Consider the following 21,122-nt stretch of genomic DNA (forward strand, 5'->3'; position numbering starts at 1 on the left):
GCCTTTTGGTCTACAGCTTCTATAGATGACATCTGTGGAGCTACTACTTTGTCTAACTCATATACCTTTGTTGCTCACTACAAATTGGTCATCTTTTCTAGGAAGACACCAGTGTTTGGATCTGCTGTGCTATGGTATATCCCCTTCTTGAGAACCACCCTCAGGTTTCTCTAGCTGGGGACTCTGCCCTCTCAGTTGAGGAATAGACAAAAAAGGCAACATCAGATATAAAAATTATATAAACCATAACTATGTATCCTTGTTGTCTCTTTTTCTCTTACTCAACTTCCCGCCCTCCATCCCCTTCCCTATTTCAAAATTATTTCTTGTCTTTCAAGATTCCTAGTTCAGCTTGAGGTCTAAATATCTTACTCGACTGATTGATGAGCTATTCTGTTCTTGTTTCTATCATTTTTCTATATCACAGCAGTATGTGGAGGGCAAACTTCTTCTGAAGTAATGCTGTTGCTAAGGAACATTATGGGCAAAGGAAGCAGCTTAAGCTATGGATCCAAGTCTTTACAAGTGTCCGGAGCTGGATCTGAGGTCGGATCTGAAACCCATCATTTGAGGAAGGAAGAAAACATATTACATAGATGCATAGTTATGGTGAGTATATAACTTTTATTTTAAAAAATATACCGTAAGTGCTAAAATGATCCTTCTTATCATCTTCCATTCTACCATGAGAGTTTGATATTTGTTTGTTACTTCATTCAGTCCTCTTTTCACCATTTTAGAGTGCTGCTTTTAAACACGTTTTTAAAAAGTTTGTAAAGAGTACCATTAAATATAAAGTATTTGCAAAGAATCAGCCAAAACATATGTTAGAGGATCTATCCATTTTAAATCTGCAGGTTTGGTTTTCAGATTTAGTAATATTTTAGAATCTTTAATCAGACAGAATCAGTAATGCCTTGGATTCATATATGATGCAATAAAATATCACCAGTGAATGACGTGCTGTAATTCACTACTCTTATGTTGCATGTCTTTGCAGATTGATACTGAAATTTAGGTAGATGTGGAAAAACCTCACGGGTTATCTAAAAACCTGGAGAGCAATGCCAAAATAGTAGGAAGAACTGCTATGAAAAACACAGAATTAATAGTGGGCTTTTAATTTTTTTTCTGTTCTGCTGTAACAAATGCAGACACTGAAAGATGCAACAGACAGTGCCAGAGAAGATTTTCAGAGGGAGGCTGAACTTCTCACAGTCCTCCAACATGAACACATTGTCAAGTTTTATGGTGTGTGCAAAGATGGAGAGCCTCTAATTATGGTGTTTGAATACATGAAACATGGTGACCTCAATCGCTTCTTAAGGTAAGAAATTATTTCTGCCAATTAGCACATAAGGTGCACTTTTTAAACTAATTTTTATGGCTCTTTTTTCTATTCTACTCTTAAATTACTGAGTTCTTGCTATTATTAGTTTACTGGTTACTTCCTGTGGAAGACGGTTGCTGGGCTAGTTGGGGGCATTACTTGTTACAGAGACTAAATTCCAGTGTCTTCCTATTGGTTGTTGTGCTTTACTGACCTTTTTGTTACTTATTTTCTGTGATTAATAAAAGTGTTTTAGAGTGATGCTGCCCATTGTGCAGAGGTTTTGCTGACTGCACTGTATAAATGCAGTCACTTAGAGCCTTAGTTTTCTCTATAGAACAATCTCTCCCAAGTTGTATTGTGTTTTTACTATTCAGTAGTTGTATGAAGAGGCTTTGGTTCACTCTAGGTTGGACATTGCTCTTTGTGTGTAGACTTAGACTGCTGGTTTTAAACAAGTAACATTTCCAGTAAATCAGCTCCAAACTCATAGGCTCAACACCCCCTTAGGCCTACACTAAAAGCACCTTGAATGATGTATTTGCACTTTCCAACTGTCTCTCCAGCCAATTTGATTGAAATGGGTATCCTGAGATAATGTAGCAATTGTCTCATGTTTACTGATAACCTCCTACTACACAGGCTAGCAGACGCAATGTGTTTGAGAGAGATGTAGTTATACAACATTATTGGGGATAAAGCTATTTCATAAAGCCACAACATACGATAAGCAGGTGGTCAGTATGACACAGCACAATACTAAACAAAACACTCACAAACCTACATATGCTGAGACTCTTAAAAATAACCTACTGAACCACACAGGCCTCCTAAATCTAATTAAAGAAAAAGTGCCCTCAGCAATGTTAAAAACATACATCACAGGCAGCAATCAATGTGAAACATTCATCTAAGAGTCATGCCCTTAAGACAGCCCTTCCGATCCAGTATCTTAGTCATAGGTGACTCCAGAGAGAGTACACTGATGAACCATTCACCAGGATGTACAAAGAGAGGGTCACAGTCAGTTGCCTGTCAGATGCCAGGATTCACCAAATCATGCAAACACTGAAGTCCTTGCACTGCAAGTACACATAGTTTCATAGTTTAGTACTAGGCTATCTGCCCTGGGGCATTTGTAAGCCTAGCCATAGTGATGTGGCTTTCGCCACCCCATAAAATGGTACAAAATGCACAGAATAGATTTAGAATACTGTGCCTCTGTCTTGTAGTGACACAGTGAAGGTCCCCTTATATAACAGAATTAGTTTACTGTGCCCCTGTCTAGTAGTGACACAGATGTGACCCCTGGGGTAAACTTACGATCTCCCATCCACCCATATGACACAGTTGTAGTACATGTGGGTTTAATTGACTTGAGACACACCTCCCCAGACTATATAAATAGAGACATAATGGAGCTTTCAGAATATGTGTTTGAAATTGGTATGAAGCTAGCATTGAGCAACATTCTACCATCACCAAGAATGATGTTGCATTATGAACCAAAGATTATTGAGTTTGATAATCGGCTTATTTTGTGGTGTCATTCTAACAGTGTGCAATATATATCTACTTGGAAAGAAATGGTAGTCTGTCCTAACTGCTTTGCCAGGGATGGTCTATACCTCTTTGTCCAAGGCTCTCAAATATTGGCTAAATCCTTGTTCACCCCTATGGTCCCTTTTATAGGCAATGTCAGTCATCTAAAGTGTCCAGCATAACAAAACAGAATATGGACAATGTTAAGGTATTACTGCTCTGTGCTAGGCACCTTAACAAAAAAACTGCACTGTATACAAGTACTCTTTATCCTGAAAAACACTGATAAATGCACTGTTTCTGAAACCTGCCTCATCACTATTGACAGCACTCCATCAGTGCATGGTCTCAGTGCATGTCACATACTTAGGCTCACCACATTAGATAAAGACAGCAAAGGTGGCAGCGTCTCTGTAGTCTTAAAACACTTCATCTCATTAAACAAGATAATAACCTGGAATTCCTCAACATCTAATTTTCTTCATGCTGGAAAAAAAAAACACATATCTTTTGCAGTGAGTCAGTCAACCATAATTCTGGTTTCCAAATTTCATGACAGAGGTCCAGATTCAGGAAGGCTTACACGGAGTTCAAGAGTAGTGTAAGCCTCCGTGTAAGCCTCCCAATTCAGGTACAGCCCAAACCTCCGTGTAAGAGACAGCTAACACATCTCTTACATGGACTGGGCGTGGAAATGCTCAATACCTCATTTGCAGCTCAAAGATATGCAAATGAGGTATTTGAGCGATCCACGAAGCTGAAACCAGTCCGTGTAACGGATGTGTTAGCTGCAGAAATGTACTCAGCTGACAACTGAGTACATTTCTGCAAAATCTAAAATGGAGCTATGTCAGCTCCAAATAAAGGGTGCATATGTTTCATTAAGCATGCCAATGGCCAAGGCCATTGGCATGAAAAAGTGTTGCAAAAATATGTTATATAACTTTTTTTTCCCCGTGGGATTATGATGTGTAACTGCAGCGCACACCCGCGCAAACGGGGTGCGCTACCTAAAACTGAAAACCGAAGCTTATAAGCCCACAATTGTGGGATTTATGTATTACATGGAATGTCAATGGAGGGACTTGCAGACCAAAAACAATATGGCCTCTGTTTAGTGGTTGTCAAGGGGGGGAAGCTCCGTGTAAGACATGTAACTAAGCATTACTAGGCAATCCTATGTAAATGAGGGTTACAATACTGAATCACACTGCCACATAGGTAATGAGCACTTTCTGAGTAGTGTAAGAGTTAGAGAAGGGGGAGGAACAGAGTAAGAGGTAGGTGACATCACGGGGGGGGATAGAAACAAATGTACCAGATTGGAGGGCAATGTAAGGTGACAGATGACAGACAGACATCAGGGAGGGAGGTGTGTCCCAACAGAACACTAGGAAAGTCAAGAAATTGAAGGTTTACGCTATCCCTACACTCAAAGTTTCTTGAAATACGTGCATGCATGCGTGTGCGCGCGTGTAAGGCAGGTTCAACATATGGGAGCGTGTTGCAAACCGTTTACAACGGTTTGCGCGGGCATGCACGTGTGTAAGGCAGTGTGCGCGCGTTTTAACATGAATCAGCCTAGTTCACACCGTGTAAGGATGTGTGCGCACGTGTAACACCGTGTAGGGATGTGTGCGCGCATTTACGTGACTGTGAGCGTGTTTAAGCTGGTGTGCACATTGCTCCCCTTCAGGAAACAGGGAGGAAACAGGAAACAACCAAAATACATGGAAACTGCTAGACGATACTGCTGGAGTTAAGTGGTGGAAACAATTGGAAGCAGGCAATTATGCAAGCAGACTAGAAGCCCAACCCAGCACTTAAAACACTGCAAAGAGCAGTGCAGGGTGTTTCTCACAAGAGATACTGCAAGAAAGTAAGCTATCAGAATTGAAAACTGAAAAAAGCTGAACTCAGAGCAGAAATGCTAGGGGCTGCCATAGCTGTTATAATCAGGCAAAGGCGAATTGCTGAGGGTGGTGACAATGCAGATGCTGACAGACAACCCAGAGTGAGGAGAAGGAGAATAGTATACAGGCCCAGGGTCACCTACCATGGGTTACATGAGCTGGAGATAGTAGAGCGCTACAGAGTGGACAGAGACCTTCTGCAGCAGATTGTTGAGCTGCACAGGCCACATCTCACACACAGAACCAACAGAGGGGAACCCATCCCAGTGGAAACCAAGGTATGTGTTGGCCTAAGAATACTAGCAACAGGTACCTTCCAGAGACCAAATGGTGATATGATGGGGATATCACAGGCATCAGCCTCCAGGGTACTGCACCAGTTCCTGGATGCCATGTCAGCACATGTCGGTGATCATATATATGTCCCTAATGACCGTGAGGTTGTGGCCAGCAATATGCATCTCTTCCAGCAAATAGCGGGATACCCTGAGGTGCTGGGTGCAATAGACTGCACGCACGTACGCATCAAAGCACCAGCTGGTGAGCGGGGTAGAGTCTACATTAACCGCAAGGGATACCCCTCCATCAACTGCCAGGTCATGTGTGATGCCCAGGGCATAATAATGAATGTGTGTGCTGGCTGCCCTGGGAGCTACCACGATTCCCACATCTGGCATCTGACGCAGCTGTACCAATCATTTGCCAGTGGGGACTTCCCACATGGACACCTAGTGGGGGATGCAGGTTATGCACTTGAGCCGTGGCTGATGACACCCATCAGAAATGCACACACATACCTGAACAGGAACGCCATAATGAGGCACACGCACAACCACGTAATGTCATAGAGCGTGTGTTTGGGCTGCTCAAGTCACGGTTCAGGTGTCCGGACACATCTGGTGGAGCCTTGCAGTACACACCAACTACATGTACCCAAATGGTCATGATATGTGCTATGCTACATAATATGATCCTGCGGAAACAGCTGCAGCAGGACCAGCACAGGGCTGGGCCTAACATCCCCCCACCATTGCCAAGGCCACCACAGACAGAGGGTGACTCGGAGGAGGAACAACCTGACCTTGTCCCAGTAGGCAGAAGGAGGCGTGCTCAGTATGCCCTGGCCTTGGCAAAGAGGCAACGCATAGCACATACACTTGGACAGTAGGAACACTGGGACTGATACCCGCTCTGACTCACTCATATAGTAACAGGGATGCCTAACATGACACAACCTGCTTCCCAACATGTACAGGGAGTGTAGTATGTGCATCCGACAGAGGCAGCCCTGCAGCACCACCTGAGGTATGAATGCCATGTGTTAAATAATGTAATACCATGTACCATATGCACACCTGAGGACCCGACTAACATCCACCCTCACCAATCATAAACCACAAAAAACACAAACCTACCTCATAGGTACCACAAGGGATAGTAACCTAGATGTAATGCTACCCAATGCCAGAAGTATAAATGCATGCAGTGTAAACGCACACAGTATAGAGAATGTAGATATCAGTGCTGTAATAGAAAACAGGGTCAAAGCCCACATCAGCACCCTGACACTACCAGGTCACACTTCTGTCCTAATAGCAGGAACTGCCCCAGGCCTACTCTGGCAACGTGAGTGTCAAACGAAATATTACTGTCAACCTGGGTGCCCAGGTCCCTGATAACCTCTTCTGTGCTTAGAGGATTGCCACCTAGATGGGAACTAGGGGTAACCCTGTTGTTCCCGAAGGGTATGACTATGCATTGTTTAGTGTTTAACGTAAGGCCATGGCTCTGGCACCAGTTATCTGTGTCTATGAGACCCTTCTGAAGGATGTCTGTGTCAGATGGGTTTCCAACTATGGTTCCCAGTTTGCAGTCATCTTCAAACTTTGTCAGCCATAATCCTCCTGTGTTTGCTTGTACTTCTGAAAAGTAGATGCTGAACAAAAGTGGGCCCAGGACTGAGCCCTGTGGGACACCACTTGTGACAGCTCTGGCGTGTGACATGGCACCAGCAACTTTTACCCTGTGTGTTCTGTCACTTAGCCAGTTTGCAACCCATCCTGTGATGTATGGGTTCACATTTAAGCTGGTGATGTTTTCAATGATACCTGAGTGGGGTATTGTGTCAAAAGCCTTTGCCAGGTCAAGGTAGGCTGTGTGGACTGCCTTGCCCACGTCAATGGCCTGGGTGACTGTCTTGAAAAAGTCAACCAAGTTTAAAAGGCATGATCTGCCCTTGACAAAGCCAAACTGGATTGGATCCAACGTCTGCAAGTCCCCTATGTCTTCATTTATTATTCCCATTATGATCCTCTCCATAGCTTAGCAGACCAGGCTTGTCAAGCTGATGGGATGGTAGTTTCTGGGGTTGGTGGAGGCACCTCCTTTGTGAAGTGGGTCCACCATTGCCGTATGCCACTCCTTGGGCACATATCCTGAGGTGAGGCTAAGATTAAACAGCTGCCCTAACTGCGGGTGTAATTCCTCATTGAGTTCATGGAGCACACAACTGGGGACACCATCTGGTCCCATGGATAAAGTGTTTTCCGCCTTGGATAGAGCAGTTCTCACCCCAGCATTGGAGATGTTTGGGGGGCTACAATCCTCTGGTGTAGATACCCCTCCAGTTGGGGGGAGAAATCCACACTGAACCTGTCAGCCAGTATGTTGGCAATGTCTGTAGGTTCAGTGATATTTACATCATTCCGAACTAATTCTGAGCATATCTGGGAGTTCCCTCCCAGGTGTCAAACATAGGTAAAAAAGGCCTCATGATTGTCCCTTGAGTCCTGAGTGGGTTTACTCTCTAAACTTGCCTTGGATGATTGTATGGGGGAACCCAGTGTTTTTTACTCATAATGAGCAGGGGCGTCTTCCCTTCTACGGATTTCGCTCTATCTTGTAGTAGCTCCTTCCTTTTGTTGTAGAGCTTGTTTATGGCTGGGGTCCACCAGACTGGATGCTTGCCTGTGGTACAAAGAGTCTTTGTTTTGTTTGGGATTGCCTGATCCATGCAGTCCTGGAGGTGCTGGTAGAAGGCATTTGTAAGTGATACAGCGGCTTGGGTAATGGTGTCTGCTGGCTTGGGGGCCTTGAAAGAGACCACACCAGTCCTTAGAAATGTGAAGTCTGCATTTGAGAAGGTCTTCACTGTTTGTTTTTCTATCTGGGGTGTGGGTGGGATGTGGACTCCCACTGAGATTAGTTCATGATCTGATCTCACCAATGATGGGTATACTTCTGGTGTTGAACAGTGTGACCCCATGTTCGTGATGATGAGTTCTAGTATGTTGTCTCCACTTGTGGGGATGGTGACCAGTTGTTCCATGGCATTTGAGTGTATGAACTCTTGGAACCTTTGGGTTAGAGTGTTGGGGCTTGATTAGTGATCCCAGTCTATATTTGGATAGTTGGAATCACCCAGTATGATGGTGTTTGGAGATACATTTATCCCCTCCAGTGTTTTCAGGACAGCTGTGTGAGGTACCTGAGTTTGAGAGGGTGGCATGTAACATGCTACAAACTGCAGAGCAGTCTTGCCTACGGTTACTGGCACCTGGATGGTCTCTGATGCATCGTGTGTTGCCACCAACCTTGAGGTGTGGGTGTCCTTGATGAATATGGACACCCACCCTCCTTTCTTGGTGTTGTCCGGATTTTGGTGCCGGAACGCATGATATGAGGTAACACCCGATAGTGCCGGGGTGCTGTCAGAAGCTGTGAACCAGGTTTCAAGCACAGCACAGACATCAATGTGCTACATACTGAGAAGGGCGTTGAGTGTGTGCAGCTTGAGGTTGAGACCTCTGGCATTGAGCAGCATTACCCTTAGTGTCTTTCCTTTTCTGTGTTCTAGGGTGGTAGGTGTAGAATCTGATTCTTGCATAAAAAAGGCACAATGGGGGTGGCAAGAGCATCAGCCGAAATCTGGTAGCCCAGGGGTGACAGGTGCAAGCCGTCCCTTGCAAATCAGTGTGGCCTGTCCAGCATGTCATCCCAGGCAGACAGACATTGGACCCCCTTTGAATGACACCATAGTTTAAGCAAATTATTACAACTGATCATCTTGTCTCTGTTTATGTGGCATCATACTTGGTGAAGGTAGGATACTGCTCAAGGTCAGGGTCATACCTGCCTGGCCTACATAATCAGAGGGATCCTCTATGTCTCTTTCCATGTAGTCCAGGGAGGTACATCTCAGGTCGTTCACACCAGCATGGATAATGACTGGGTCAGACTTGTACTTGCAGTTGAGTGACCTGAGTGCTTGCATTATGTGGTGGATTCCAGTGCCCGAAAGGCAGCTTACTGTGACCTCCTCCGTACTCGATCTGGTGAGCGGGACGTCAGTGTGTCTGACTATGGAGTCACCTATGACAAGTGTGTCTGGCATTGTGTTTGGCATTAAGGGCTGTGACTGTTTGGCACACTGACTCTGTGGTCTATGTGTTGCATGTGCTGTGCCCTGTGGAGGCAGTTGTGTGGGTGTCTGCTGTGGTGGCCGCTGCTGTTTTGGTAGAATTCTGATCAGAGCCTCCGAGTATGTCTTTGTGTGTCTATGTGTATGATTTTAAGTTGTGATAGTGCTATGTGAGACTGGGTTTGTGATGTGTGTGGTTACCTTCACCTTCTCTCTGGTCTTGCTAGTCCTCTGTTGAGAGAGCTCAGCCTCCACTTTGGCTATAGAGTTGCATCTCTCACATGTATGTGTGTTTTATGGGAGAATGAGAGGGTTGTCAGTGTACATGAGTCAATTGTAACATTGCCTCAATATTCCCAGGTTCACCAGCTGAGCAGGAGAGGACACTAGCAACTGATCCCTAGACATGCTAGAAGGAATAGACAAAACAATGTTGGAATACAGGGAGATATCAAGCCCCCCAAACTACATCATAGTGCTTGACTGACAATACCTACACATACACCATAGTTTCATAGTGTCATAGTTTACTAGTAGGCTATCTGCCCTAGTGCATGTATATGCCTAGCCATAGTGATGTGGCTATTGCCACCCCTTATAGTGGTAATAAGTGTACAGAATAGATTCCGAATATTGTGCCTCTGACTTAGTAGTGACACATTATGACCCCCTTACGTAATTGAATAACATGACTATGCCTCTGTCTAGTCTGTGCCTCTGTCTCATATGCAGTTGTCCAGATGTCTCTTGAAGAGAGTCAGTGAGGGACTCTGTCTAACATGAACTGGGATACTCTGCTAGAGTGTGAGATGCCTCTGAGTTATGACTCTGTCCCTCCAGCATGTCCTATACATGTATGTGCTGAGGTTCAAATCTTCAGCTCTCATGGTTCTGGTGGATTTGGATTGCTTGCAGTGGAGCATGTCCACCAAATCCTGATTGGACATGGTCTTGTATGTCAGGCATAGGTCACCTGTAAGTATGCGGTATGACACTGAATAAAGCTGGGTTTCCTCTATTCTGGAAGCATATGACATGTGTTGTAGACCCCTGATCTTCATGGTAAGGTACTTTTGGGGTCTCTCCAGCTGTTGCAAGTGCTGGGTGAGGTACATAACAAATGGGGCTTTGTATTCAATCATGGGCGTGATAAGGGAGAAGTATAGTGGTACAATGACCTCCTATGATCTGGATGGAAAACCCTCCATGATAAGGTGGGCAAGATAGAAAGTCTTTCTAACCACTTTGGCAACATGGGTGTCAAATGAGATGTCACTATCTACACTTGTCCCCAGGTGTCTGATTTGTTTTCTGTGCTCAGTGGGTTGCTGTCTATGTATTGATCTGTGGGTACTTTGTTCCTCCCAAAGTGGATGACTACACATCAGTTGCATTCAGTTTCAGGCCATGAGTCTGGCACCAGCTATCCGTCTTTGTGACGGCATTCTGTAGGATGTGTGTGCCGGCTGATGTATTCACTATGGTGCCTAGGTTGCAGTCATCTGCAAACTTTGTCAGCCACAACCCTCCTATGTTTGCTTTCACATCTGAAAAGTAAATACCAATTAAGAGGGGTCCCAGGACACATCCTTGTGGGACAACACCTGTGACTGGCTTTGAATCTGACAAGGCACCTGCAATGTTGACTTTATGGGTTCTGTTTCCTAGCCATTTTGCAACCTATCCTGTGACATATGGTGTTATATGTCAGCTTTTGAGCTTGTCTATGATGCCTGAGTGGGGTATTGTGTCACAGGCCTTAGCCAAGTGCAGGTAGGCTGTGTGGACTGCGTAGCCCTCATCAATGGCCCTACTGACAGTTTCATAGTAGTCAACTAGGTGAAAAAGGCAGGATCTGCCCTGTACAAATCTGAACTGGGTGGGATCAAGGGTCTGTAGGTCAGCAATGTCTCTGTGTAAGAGCTCCATAATGACTCTTCCCATAGCTTTGCAGACAAGGCTGGTTAAGCTTGTGTGGTGGTAGTTGCCATGGTCTGTGGAGGCATCGCCTTTGTGGAGTGGGACCACTGTTGCCGTACGCCAGTGTTCAGGTACATATCCTGTAGCAAGGCTAAGGTTAAATAGCATTTGTATATACGGGTCCAGCTCCTTCTGGAGTTCACATAGCATGCAACCGGGGATACCATCAGGTCCCATTGATGCTGTGTACCTGTCTTTGCTGAGTGCGGCTCTCACATGGACATCCAAGATGACAGTGAGGTTACATACAGCTGTGATAACTATTTTCTTTTGGGGGTGAGGGAGGGGGTAAATCGCTCTGAAGCTGTCCGCCAGAATGTTGCCAATATCTGTCAGGTCACTGGAATGCCAGTCATGCAGGATGCTATCCTTAGGCTCCACAACTGGCCCGGTGTGTTTCCATGCTTGTATTGCTGTCCGTGTAGGTCCACATCAGATTGGTATTGCTGTCACTGTAGTATTTCATGCCACCTGACAGGTTATGCCAGTACTGGGTTCAGAGTGCTTAGTCCACAGTTTGGCCATGTGTTTCCATCTCATACATGTGTTGTACATCCATGGGTAGGGGATAGGGTTGACTGTGTACATGTGGCAGCTGTGACATTACTACATGACACACATATTCCACAACGGTACCATAGAGGTGACTGACAACTGACCTTTGCACATGCTACCTTAGTATTGAGATTGCATTGATGATTAACAGCACATAGGGCCAATGGTGAACAAGATACATAGGTCCATAGGTTCATACAGGGATGTCTGCCCAGGGCATGTATCCACCTAGCCAGAATGTGTGTGGCTTTCAACATGCATTGTAAATCTGTCTTGCTATGCCCTTTTCCAAGGTTAGTATACTGTGCCTCTGTCTCACAGTGACACATAAGTGATACCCAGGGTAACCCTACAATGTCACATCCAGTCATTAATATCACTCTTGAAGATAGTCACTGAGTCACTCTGCCTAACCTCTATTGGGATAATATTCAAGAATGAAGGGAGCCTCTGAATTGTGAATGTGCCCGTCCAGCATGTCCTATGTATATCACTCCTGAGGTTCAAGTCTTTCCATCGTGTATCCTGATGGGATCTGGATATTCTGAGGTGCAGCATGGCCATTAAGTGAGGGTTTGACATGGCTTTATATGTCAGGCACAGATTGCCTATGAAGAGGCAGTATGCCACTGAGTGGAGCTGCTGTTTCTTTAACCAGTCAGTATGTGGCATCTGTTTGAGCCCTTTGATCCTCTTGTCGAGGTACGTATGTGGTATTTCCAGTTGCTGCAGGTGTCTGGTAAGGTGCATGCCGACAGGTTCATCATAGTCAATTATGGGCATGATGAGGGATGAGTAAAGGGGCACAATGTCCTCCCCTGATCTACATGTGGATCCCATCATGATGATGTGGCCCATATAACATGTTTTCCTAACCACTTTGTCCATGTTGTTGTCAAATGGTAGAATGCTATCAACCTGTGTACCCCAAGGTCCATAATTCCTTCGTCTGCACTTAATGGATTAACACATATGTGGTACTTTGTCGTCACTTTGTGTTTGACAAAGGGGATGACTATACACTTTCTGTCATTCACCTTGAGGCCATGGCTGTGGCACACATTGTGTGTTTGCAAGAGGCCCTTTTGGAGGATGCGTGTGTTGGCTGGAGAGTTGATTATGGCATCCGGTTTGCAGTCACCTGCGACTTGCTCAGCCACAGTACTTCCATGTTGGCCTGTACCTATGATAAATATATAATGAACATGACAGCTCCCAGGGCTGAGCCTTGTGGGACACCACTTGTACCAGGTTGGAGGCTGACATGGCTCCAGCAATTCTAGCCATGTGTGTTCTGCCCTTGAGCCACTGTGCAATAACCATAGTGACATAGGGGTTAATATGTACACTGGTGAGCTTCCCTAGATGCACAAGTGGGGTATTGTATCAAAGGCTTATGCAAGGTCCAGGTAGGCTGTGTAGACCTCCTTCCCCTTGACAGTGGCCTTGGTGACTGTTTCAAAGAAATCAAACAGGTTTGAGAGGCAGGATCTGCCATTAACAAAGCCAAACTGTGTATGGTGACATGTCTGTAGGTCCACAATATCTAGATATGTGAGGTTCATGATGATCCTTGCCATAGCTTTGCAGACAAAGCTAGTCAGACATATGGGGTGAATAGTGTCCAGGATCCGTGAAGGCACCACCTGAATGTAGAGGGACCACTGTTGCTGCACGCCACTCTTTGGCCACATATCATGTAGTAAGGCTGGGATTGAACAGTAGTGTTATGTCTGGGTGTAGCTCTTCTTGTGGTTCATGTAGGACACAGCCTGGGACACTGTCTGGTCCCATTGATGCAGTGTTTATTGCTTTGGGAAGGGCATCTCTTACCTGAGCATCTGTGATGTCAGGGGCAGCACTCTGCCAGACATATTTGCCCTTTGGTGTGGTGGGGCGAGAAGGCAGCAGTGAACCTGTCCACTAGGATGATGGCAATGTCTGTGTGTTTTGTATTTCGTGTGACATCTTGGATTACCTCTGAGCATATCTGGGTAGTACCACCCAGGTTCCTAACATAACTACAGAAAGCCTTGTGATTATCCTCAGTGGCTTGTGGAATCTTCTCTCAAAGATGGCCTTAGACAATCGTATGGGTGCCTGTAGTTGTCTTCCAATACTCATCAGTGATGCCTTCACATTTTGGGAGTTTGTTGTATCATGTAGTGGTGTCATCCTTCTATTGTATAGTGTGTTTATGGCTGGTGTCCGACACACAGGACGTCTGCCTTTGGAGAATTGGGTCATGCTTTCATATGTGGTTTCATGATCCATGCATTCCTGAATGTGTCCATAGAATGCCTTTATACAGGTATCTGCAGTCTGGTCCATATTTTCAACAGGCCTGGGGCCTTTGAAGGTTTCCACATCATTTATGAGGGGTGTGAACTTGCTTGACATGAGCTGTTGACAGACGTGCTGCCCTCCAGACTGAGCAAGGTGAGGGTCACATTTAGCTACCTGTCGGGTGATAGAATGTGCCACATAACACAGGCACACAGGTCACTCCACAGCAAGTACAACTATGAGGCAGTCATTGTCCATGCTGGTGCTAGCAACCTGAGACGTACCTCCCTGGACCACATGGAAAGAGACACAGAGGAGCTCTTACAGCACCCTCTCAAACTCAGGACTCCCACACAGCCTTCATGCTCACACAGGAGAGTATAGATTGCTCTGCAAACACCATCATACTGGGTGACGTCAGCTACCCAAACATAGACTGTGAACATTACACAAGCCACAATACCCAAGCTCTAGGGTTCCCATAGATGAGACATTCTTTAGCTATGGAACAGGTAATCAACCTTCCCACAAGAGGGGCAGATATACTAGACCTGATCATCACAAACATGAGTACAAAATGCTCACCACTGGGAGTATATCCCTCATTGTTGCAATCAAACCATATACTAATCACACTGGAGTACTGGATCCCCCACATATGCAAACCTCGAACACATCGATGTGTGTGTGGGAAATGCCCCTATTAGCAACTGTGACAGTACAGTACAGGATGCAGATCCTCCTTTTGAAACACTGATGATGTCAGGACTCTATAACTATATTACCTGTATTAAAGTCCTTCAGTAATTCGTATAGCGTGCTCCGCTAATGCATCTTTCTCCAGTGTCATAACATAGTTAGGTAGGGGTTTGAATCCTGCAAAGGGAATGTATGTGTGTTAGTATGAGTGGGGTTTATGTGTGTGCATTATGCTGGGAGGGATAAGTGCCTTTTGCCAACTGGGAGAACACACGACAGGGTGCTCATCCCTCCTCCTACACACAGATGATGTCAGCACCCTCTAAGTACAGCATTAGAAAGGATTTCTCCAACTACTGCAAATAGCACACTCTGCTAATGTGTCTGCTTCTACTGCCATAACACAGTTAGGTATGGGTTTGAATCTTGCAAATGGAAAGTATGTGTTTTACTGTGGGTGGGGTTAGTGTGTGCGCACAATGATGGGGGTGGTGCTGGCACTTGAGGTGCGTGAGTGGGCCTGTTGTCATCCACGGCCACTGCCAGCTGGTGCTGTTGCCTTTGGCCACGTCGACGTCGCAAACGCACACCATCGCCCTGGCCCATGGACATTTGGTTGTGGAGCAGCTGTTGTATGCCCCCACAATGTCTGTCAACGACATCTGTGAAGTTACGGATAGCATTCGCAACGTCACGCATGTCGTCTGTCATGGCTGTGCGACATGCTCTCAGCTCCCTCAGACCCTGTCTGGTGTACCTTTCCATATGTGCCTGTGCCTGCATGACAGTTCGAAACATAGTGGAGGTTGACATACCTCCTTGGGCACGTCGGCCAGAGGCAGTACGGCCACGGATGCCCCCACGAGAACCCATGGGCGACCATTGGAGGACCCTGCTCATGGTTGCCTTGTGGGGATGCATGTACCACAGGTACCACATTACCCTGATCTATGCCAACTGCAGACTGTCCATCACCTAGGGACAATGGTGACAAAGGATGTAACAGCAGGATGATTGTGCGCATTGATGGGGTTGACAGCTGTGTACTGTCAATTGGCTGACCAATGGTGGACCCAGACACACCTTCATGCACCATTACAGACATTTCATCATCATCAGTACCTGGGGCACAAGATTCAGGTTCCCTGCTGCAGGTCACCAGAGCAGCACCAGAACCTACAGGAGGAAAACAGGGAACACAGATTACAGTCTCAACACATATTTGACAGAGATGCACTTCAATACTAATGCACACATTCAGAAATGGACACATGCACTCATGGACACTAACACACGTGCACACATGGGCACAGGCACACTCGCACACATGCACACCCCACAGTAAACACACACATCAGTACCGTGTTACACTACTCTTAATTTTGTTAAACTGGGTATTGCAGGTATTATTAAACACACTCACCAGCATGTATACTACAGAGTTACACTACTCTTACTAGTATTATAAATTGTTTTTCAGGTAATGTTAAACACACTCACCAGCATGTATGGCCTGCCTCGTTGCTAGATGGGACGGACCTGGAAGTGTGAAGAGAGTAATGTCAGTGGGCACAAGTGTGCCATTTGTTTTGCACATGATACAGTACAGTAGTACACTAGTTCCCTTATACACATCAGCTGCTCATAATGTCTGTATCACACATGCACAATTACATATCATGATGACAGATACATACCACATGCACACCTTATGCGTGCATGAAGTAACAGTGTACAGAACAGTCATATGTACATACCAGGAGTTAACTCTAATCTCACCCTTACCTCTCTTCAAACGTCAACTCAAACTGTACTTCCAAAACCACTGGCTTTGTTCTTGTTGGACTCCAGGCTAACGTCCCTCTCCCACCCTCTCTTTACCTTTAACCCCTCATTGTGCATAAAATCTAGCTTCTACCCTGTTTCTTTCACCTTGAGTCCTTCTATGCTCTGACCTACTTTTCCCATCCCTCCCACCTCCTCTTGACTGTCTTCCTTCTTTTCCTCACTTCCCTTCTTGACTCCTGCCTCTTCCCTATTATTTTATCTTTCATACTCCTTCTACTTCTCTACCCTTCTGAGCTTTAACTATTATCTATATGGCTTTTGCCTTATTGCATAACCGTTATGCTTTATGTAGAATTGCTTTGAAACCGACAGTACATTGTGTATGACTTTAAACTGTTTGAGTTCCTTAAATGTATGTTGATTTAATTAACAGGCTGGTGTATATTTCTATTATGTTGGCTGTCTGTATTAACAACTTGTCTGTCTGCCTTTATTATGTTATGTGTGGAGCTTTTCTCCCCAGGCCTCTGCTGAAAATGGACATATATCCAGCTAGACTATCTTGGTCAACAAATGTAAAAGTAATAACAATAAATAAATATGGCATCTTACCTGCACGCTTGGTGTCTTGCTGCTGTGTGGATCCAACCTCCATCATGATGCATGACTGTTGCTGTTGTTGTTCTGGGGCTGGATCCACAACACTTAGCAGTAGCCCCTCCTGTCTGGTGAGGGGGGGATGTGTGGCCACCCCCCCACCTGTGGCAACCTGTTGCCTGTGGATATCTGCAGCACGCTGGCGGACATTTCTAATCAAATCACTGCAGTGATGTCTCACCTGCTCATATGTCCTATCTTGCATGCCAACATCATTTATCCTGCTAACTAGATTTTGCCACAGTGCAGACCTCTCCTGCTGATTCTGGGTGGTGCGTGAGAACAGGATGGCATAGTCACGCACCAGGCTCTGGTGAATCACTTCATCCTCTGCAGCAGAATATGCGGGGTTCCTTTTTGGAGCCATGTTACCCTGGAAAGGTACACAAACAGGTTATCAGCATAGTATCTCAGCAATACATGGTACACATTCTATACAGGGAGTATTAAATTGTACTTATTACTGCTTGGTTGTAACGTGATTAAAGTGTAGCTATCATTCTAAGTCATTTGGACTAAGCACTTGGCCTTCAGACCAGTTGTTTTACATTAGGGAGGTTTGTGGCAAGCACTGTGGTGGCAGGACACATATCTTTCATCCGTTGAAGTTGGGAACTGCTGATTGAGGGCCCAGTGTCCAAGTGTATTAGTTCTGGTATAGGCAGTTGGCCTTCAGGCCAGTTATTTAACATTAACAAGGTTTGTGGTCTGCACTCGTGTGTGACAATAGGCTGTACTCTGCCATTCATAGCTGGGGACATCTGGTTTCAGGTTTATAGTGCCTGCATATTTGAGCTGTATCTTACTGACATTGCTACACCTTGTTTGCTGTAGCAAACACTACATACAGGCCTCCTGGATCTACCTTTGTTTATATGCTTGTTATTTGTTAGCTTGTTATTTCACTGGTATGCTACTTCCACATAATACACAGCTTCTCAACACTTCTGTGACTCACTACTGATATCTGCATTGCTTACTGTACGTATTTCCATGTTACACATGACAGCAAGTGACTGCTTGTCATTGTTGCATTTACTTAATTGTGACACATTGCACTTAGGTTACCTGGCACTTGCTCACTGAAGCTTTTATATCAGTCAGCAGTAGTAGGTAATATCAGTACACCCTCACTCCCCACTGGACCTTGTTTTCAATTATTACGGAATTGACAATAGTATTCTAGCATGTCCAAAGGTCAGTTATCAGTCTCCTCCCCAGTCCAGCTGGTGAGTGTGGTACTCCAGAGACAATGTTAGAACAGCTGCATGTACACAGACAACCCCCTCCTCCTAACAACAAATTCAAACTCATGTGAGTGATGCAACCATATACCAAACTGGAGGCTAGGCTCTGTCTACTCAATACCGCCATAACCAGTCAGGTGGCGAAGGAAACCACACTCACTACACTTCCAGTCTCACATAGACCTACCACGACAGCAGAACTAACACATGATCACACATGAACATACTTGTAGGCTCGGACTACAGGTCTGCCTATGCAGCAGAGACCTCCTAAGCAGACACTCAGGCAACCACTACCATGGAAACAAACACGTGCAACACATATCACACAAAGCCAATGTGCTGAACACTCACAGCCATTAACAGTAAACAACACACCTCATACACCTGTACTAGGTGCCTCTATCATCAGGCACACTGACATCACGTTCACCAGGCTTAACGAGGTGAGGGTCACGGTGTGCAGCCTGTCGGGCACTACGACCTGCCACATAACACAAACACTCAAGTAACCCCAAGGCAAGTACAGGTATGACTCAGTCAATGTCCATGCTGGTGTGAATGACCTGACACATACCTCCCTGGACTACATGACATGAGACAGTACGGAGCTCTCTGAGCATGTAGCCCAAGACAGTCTGACCCTGACCTTGAGTAGCATCCTACCCTCACCAAGAACGATGCCACAATATCAAGGCACGATGATCCCTTCCAACAATTGACTGACATACTGGTGTCATTCACAGGTGTGCCAATGCCTGCCATCTTGGGGTGGTATGCTTTGCTAGGGACAGCTTGCACCTGTCACCCCTGTCCTATTGGAATTTGGCGGAGCCTCTTGCTACACCCATAGTGCCTAAATTAGGCAAGGCTCATAAGGCAAACCCACATCCATTTGTATCACAAAGGATGAGGAAGTAAGAGTGATGCTACTCAACACCGGAAGTCTAGACCTCAGGATGCATGCACTCAAAACCCTACTTAGCATTATGGACATCGATATCTGTGCAGTAACATAAACCTGTTTCAGGTTTCACAGGAGCACACCAGCACTACCAAGTTATAGCTGTTACCATTCTTGTCGGCCCCAACACTTGAACAAGGGAGGGGGAGTATCAATATTCAATGCAGATTCCCACCCCTCCACATTGGTGGCAAAGTACAACATAGGTGTTAGGCCATTGAGTACAGAAGACGTAGTTGGGGACCTGGGGAAGAAACATGATAGCAGTCTGTCATTTGTCAACCACATGGCCAACGTGGATTGAAAGACATGTTATATAGCCCAGCTAATCATGAGGGATTCACATGTATGGCAGAGGAGGTCATTGTGCCTCTTTACTCATCCATCATCAGGCCTATAACTGCGTACAATGCACCTTTTGGGATGTACCTAACCAGACACCTACAGCAACTGGTACAAGACAACAGTACCTCATCAAGAGGATGCAGTGGCTCAAACAGATGTCATATGCTGCCCAGGTAAAGGAAATCCAGCTGGACTCAGTGGCATACTGCCTGTTCAGAGGCAATCTGTGTGTGCCATATACAGCCATGTCCTACCCAGCAGTAATGAACATGCTGCACCTCAGGTAATCAGAGTCCCATACAGCCACATGCTCAGGAGACCTGAACCTCAGCACTGACATACATGGACATGCTAGAGGGGCATATTCCTAACCAAGAGGCTCCCTTCACTCTATAATGAACTCACACTACAGGTTAGGCAGAGTCCCTCATTGACTCTCTTCCATAGGAATCTGGATGAGTGGATGGAGATCATAGTTGTACCCCAGGTATCACTTCTATGTCACTGTTAGACAGAGGCACAGTATACTAACGTCGGACAAGGGCATAGCAGCATAACTTGTAATTGGGTGACGAAAGACAAACACGTTCTACTAGGCTTATCAATGCCCTAGGGCAAATAGCCTAGTATGAACCTATGAACATGTGTGTACTGCTATAGTACTTCTGCCATATGTTGCATGTGTGTGTGTTGTGGGGGATGCACAGGTAATGGCCAGATATTTCTGCACAGGCGACACGTCTGACACACTCTGGGTGTTCATCCCTACATACTGGATGTGTGTTGCCATCCAACCCTGTGATGTGGACACACATTACTCAGCCTGGATATACATATCCCAACAACACCACAAGCACAGTACACTACCTTGCTATGTATGCATGTAATTACACAGTTATTCACTAGTTATGACTGTGATGCTATCCATGCAGCCCATTGGGCCAGTGGAAGCCACAACACACACTGCCGGCCCTTTGCATATGCTTACCACAGACATCCCACATACTGCATGTACTGTGCACACACATATCTAACCCAGAACATCTGCACACCACTTATTAATCCTGTCCAGTGGACTACAGATACAGGCACATTGTATAACAATAGCAGGAGGCTACTGCAGCACAGGGCAGATTCACATGAAGGCAAGGCATCTGTGGTCATCAGTGTTAAGATGCTTCACATTCACCAAATGCACAGATATTGGCAACATTGTTGCAGACAGTTTAGGTGCAGGTACCCCCCCCCCCATTCTCCTACACATGTGGTATTAGTTATCCCAGATGACTGTAACCCCCCCTATCCTCTCACATGTCCAGGTGAGGGCCACCCTCAACATTGCAGAACACACAGCATCACTGTTACGAAATGGTATCCCTGGATGTGTGCTACGTTC

General features: G+C 45.6%; 1 protein-coding gene across 1 annotated transcript in view; it reads left to right on the forward strand.

Moving 5' to 3' along the window:
- NTRK1 (neurotrophic receptor tyrosine kinase 1) overlaps positions 1-21,122 on the forward strand; it is a 921,476-nt gene that overhangs the window by 694,416 nt on the left and 205,938 nt on the right. The window contains exon 14 of the mRNA XM_044079803.1: positions 1,155-1,327. Within this exon, the coding sequence (XP_043935738.1) occupies positions 1,155-1,327 (173 nt within the window). The remainder of the gene's footprint in view (positions 1-1,154; positions 1,328-21,122) is intronic.

Source organism: Protopterus annectens, chromosome 8.part0 (assembly GCF_019279795.1).
Source record: "Protopterus annectens isolate FY-2018-M chromosome 8.part0, PAN1.0, whole genome shotgun sequence".
NCBI classification, from domain to species: Eukaryota; Metazoa; Chordata; order Ceratodontiformes; family Protopteridae; genus Protopterus; species Protopterus annectens.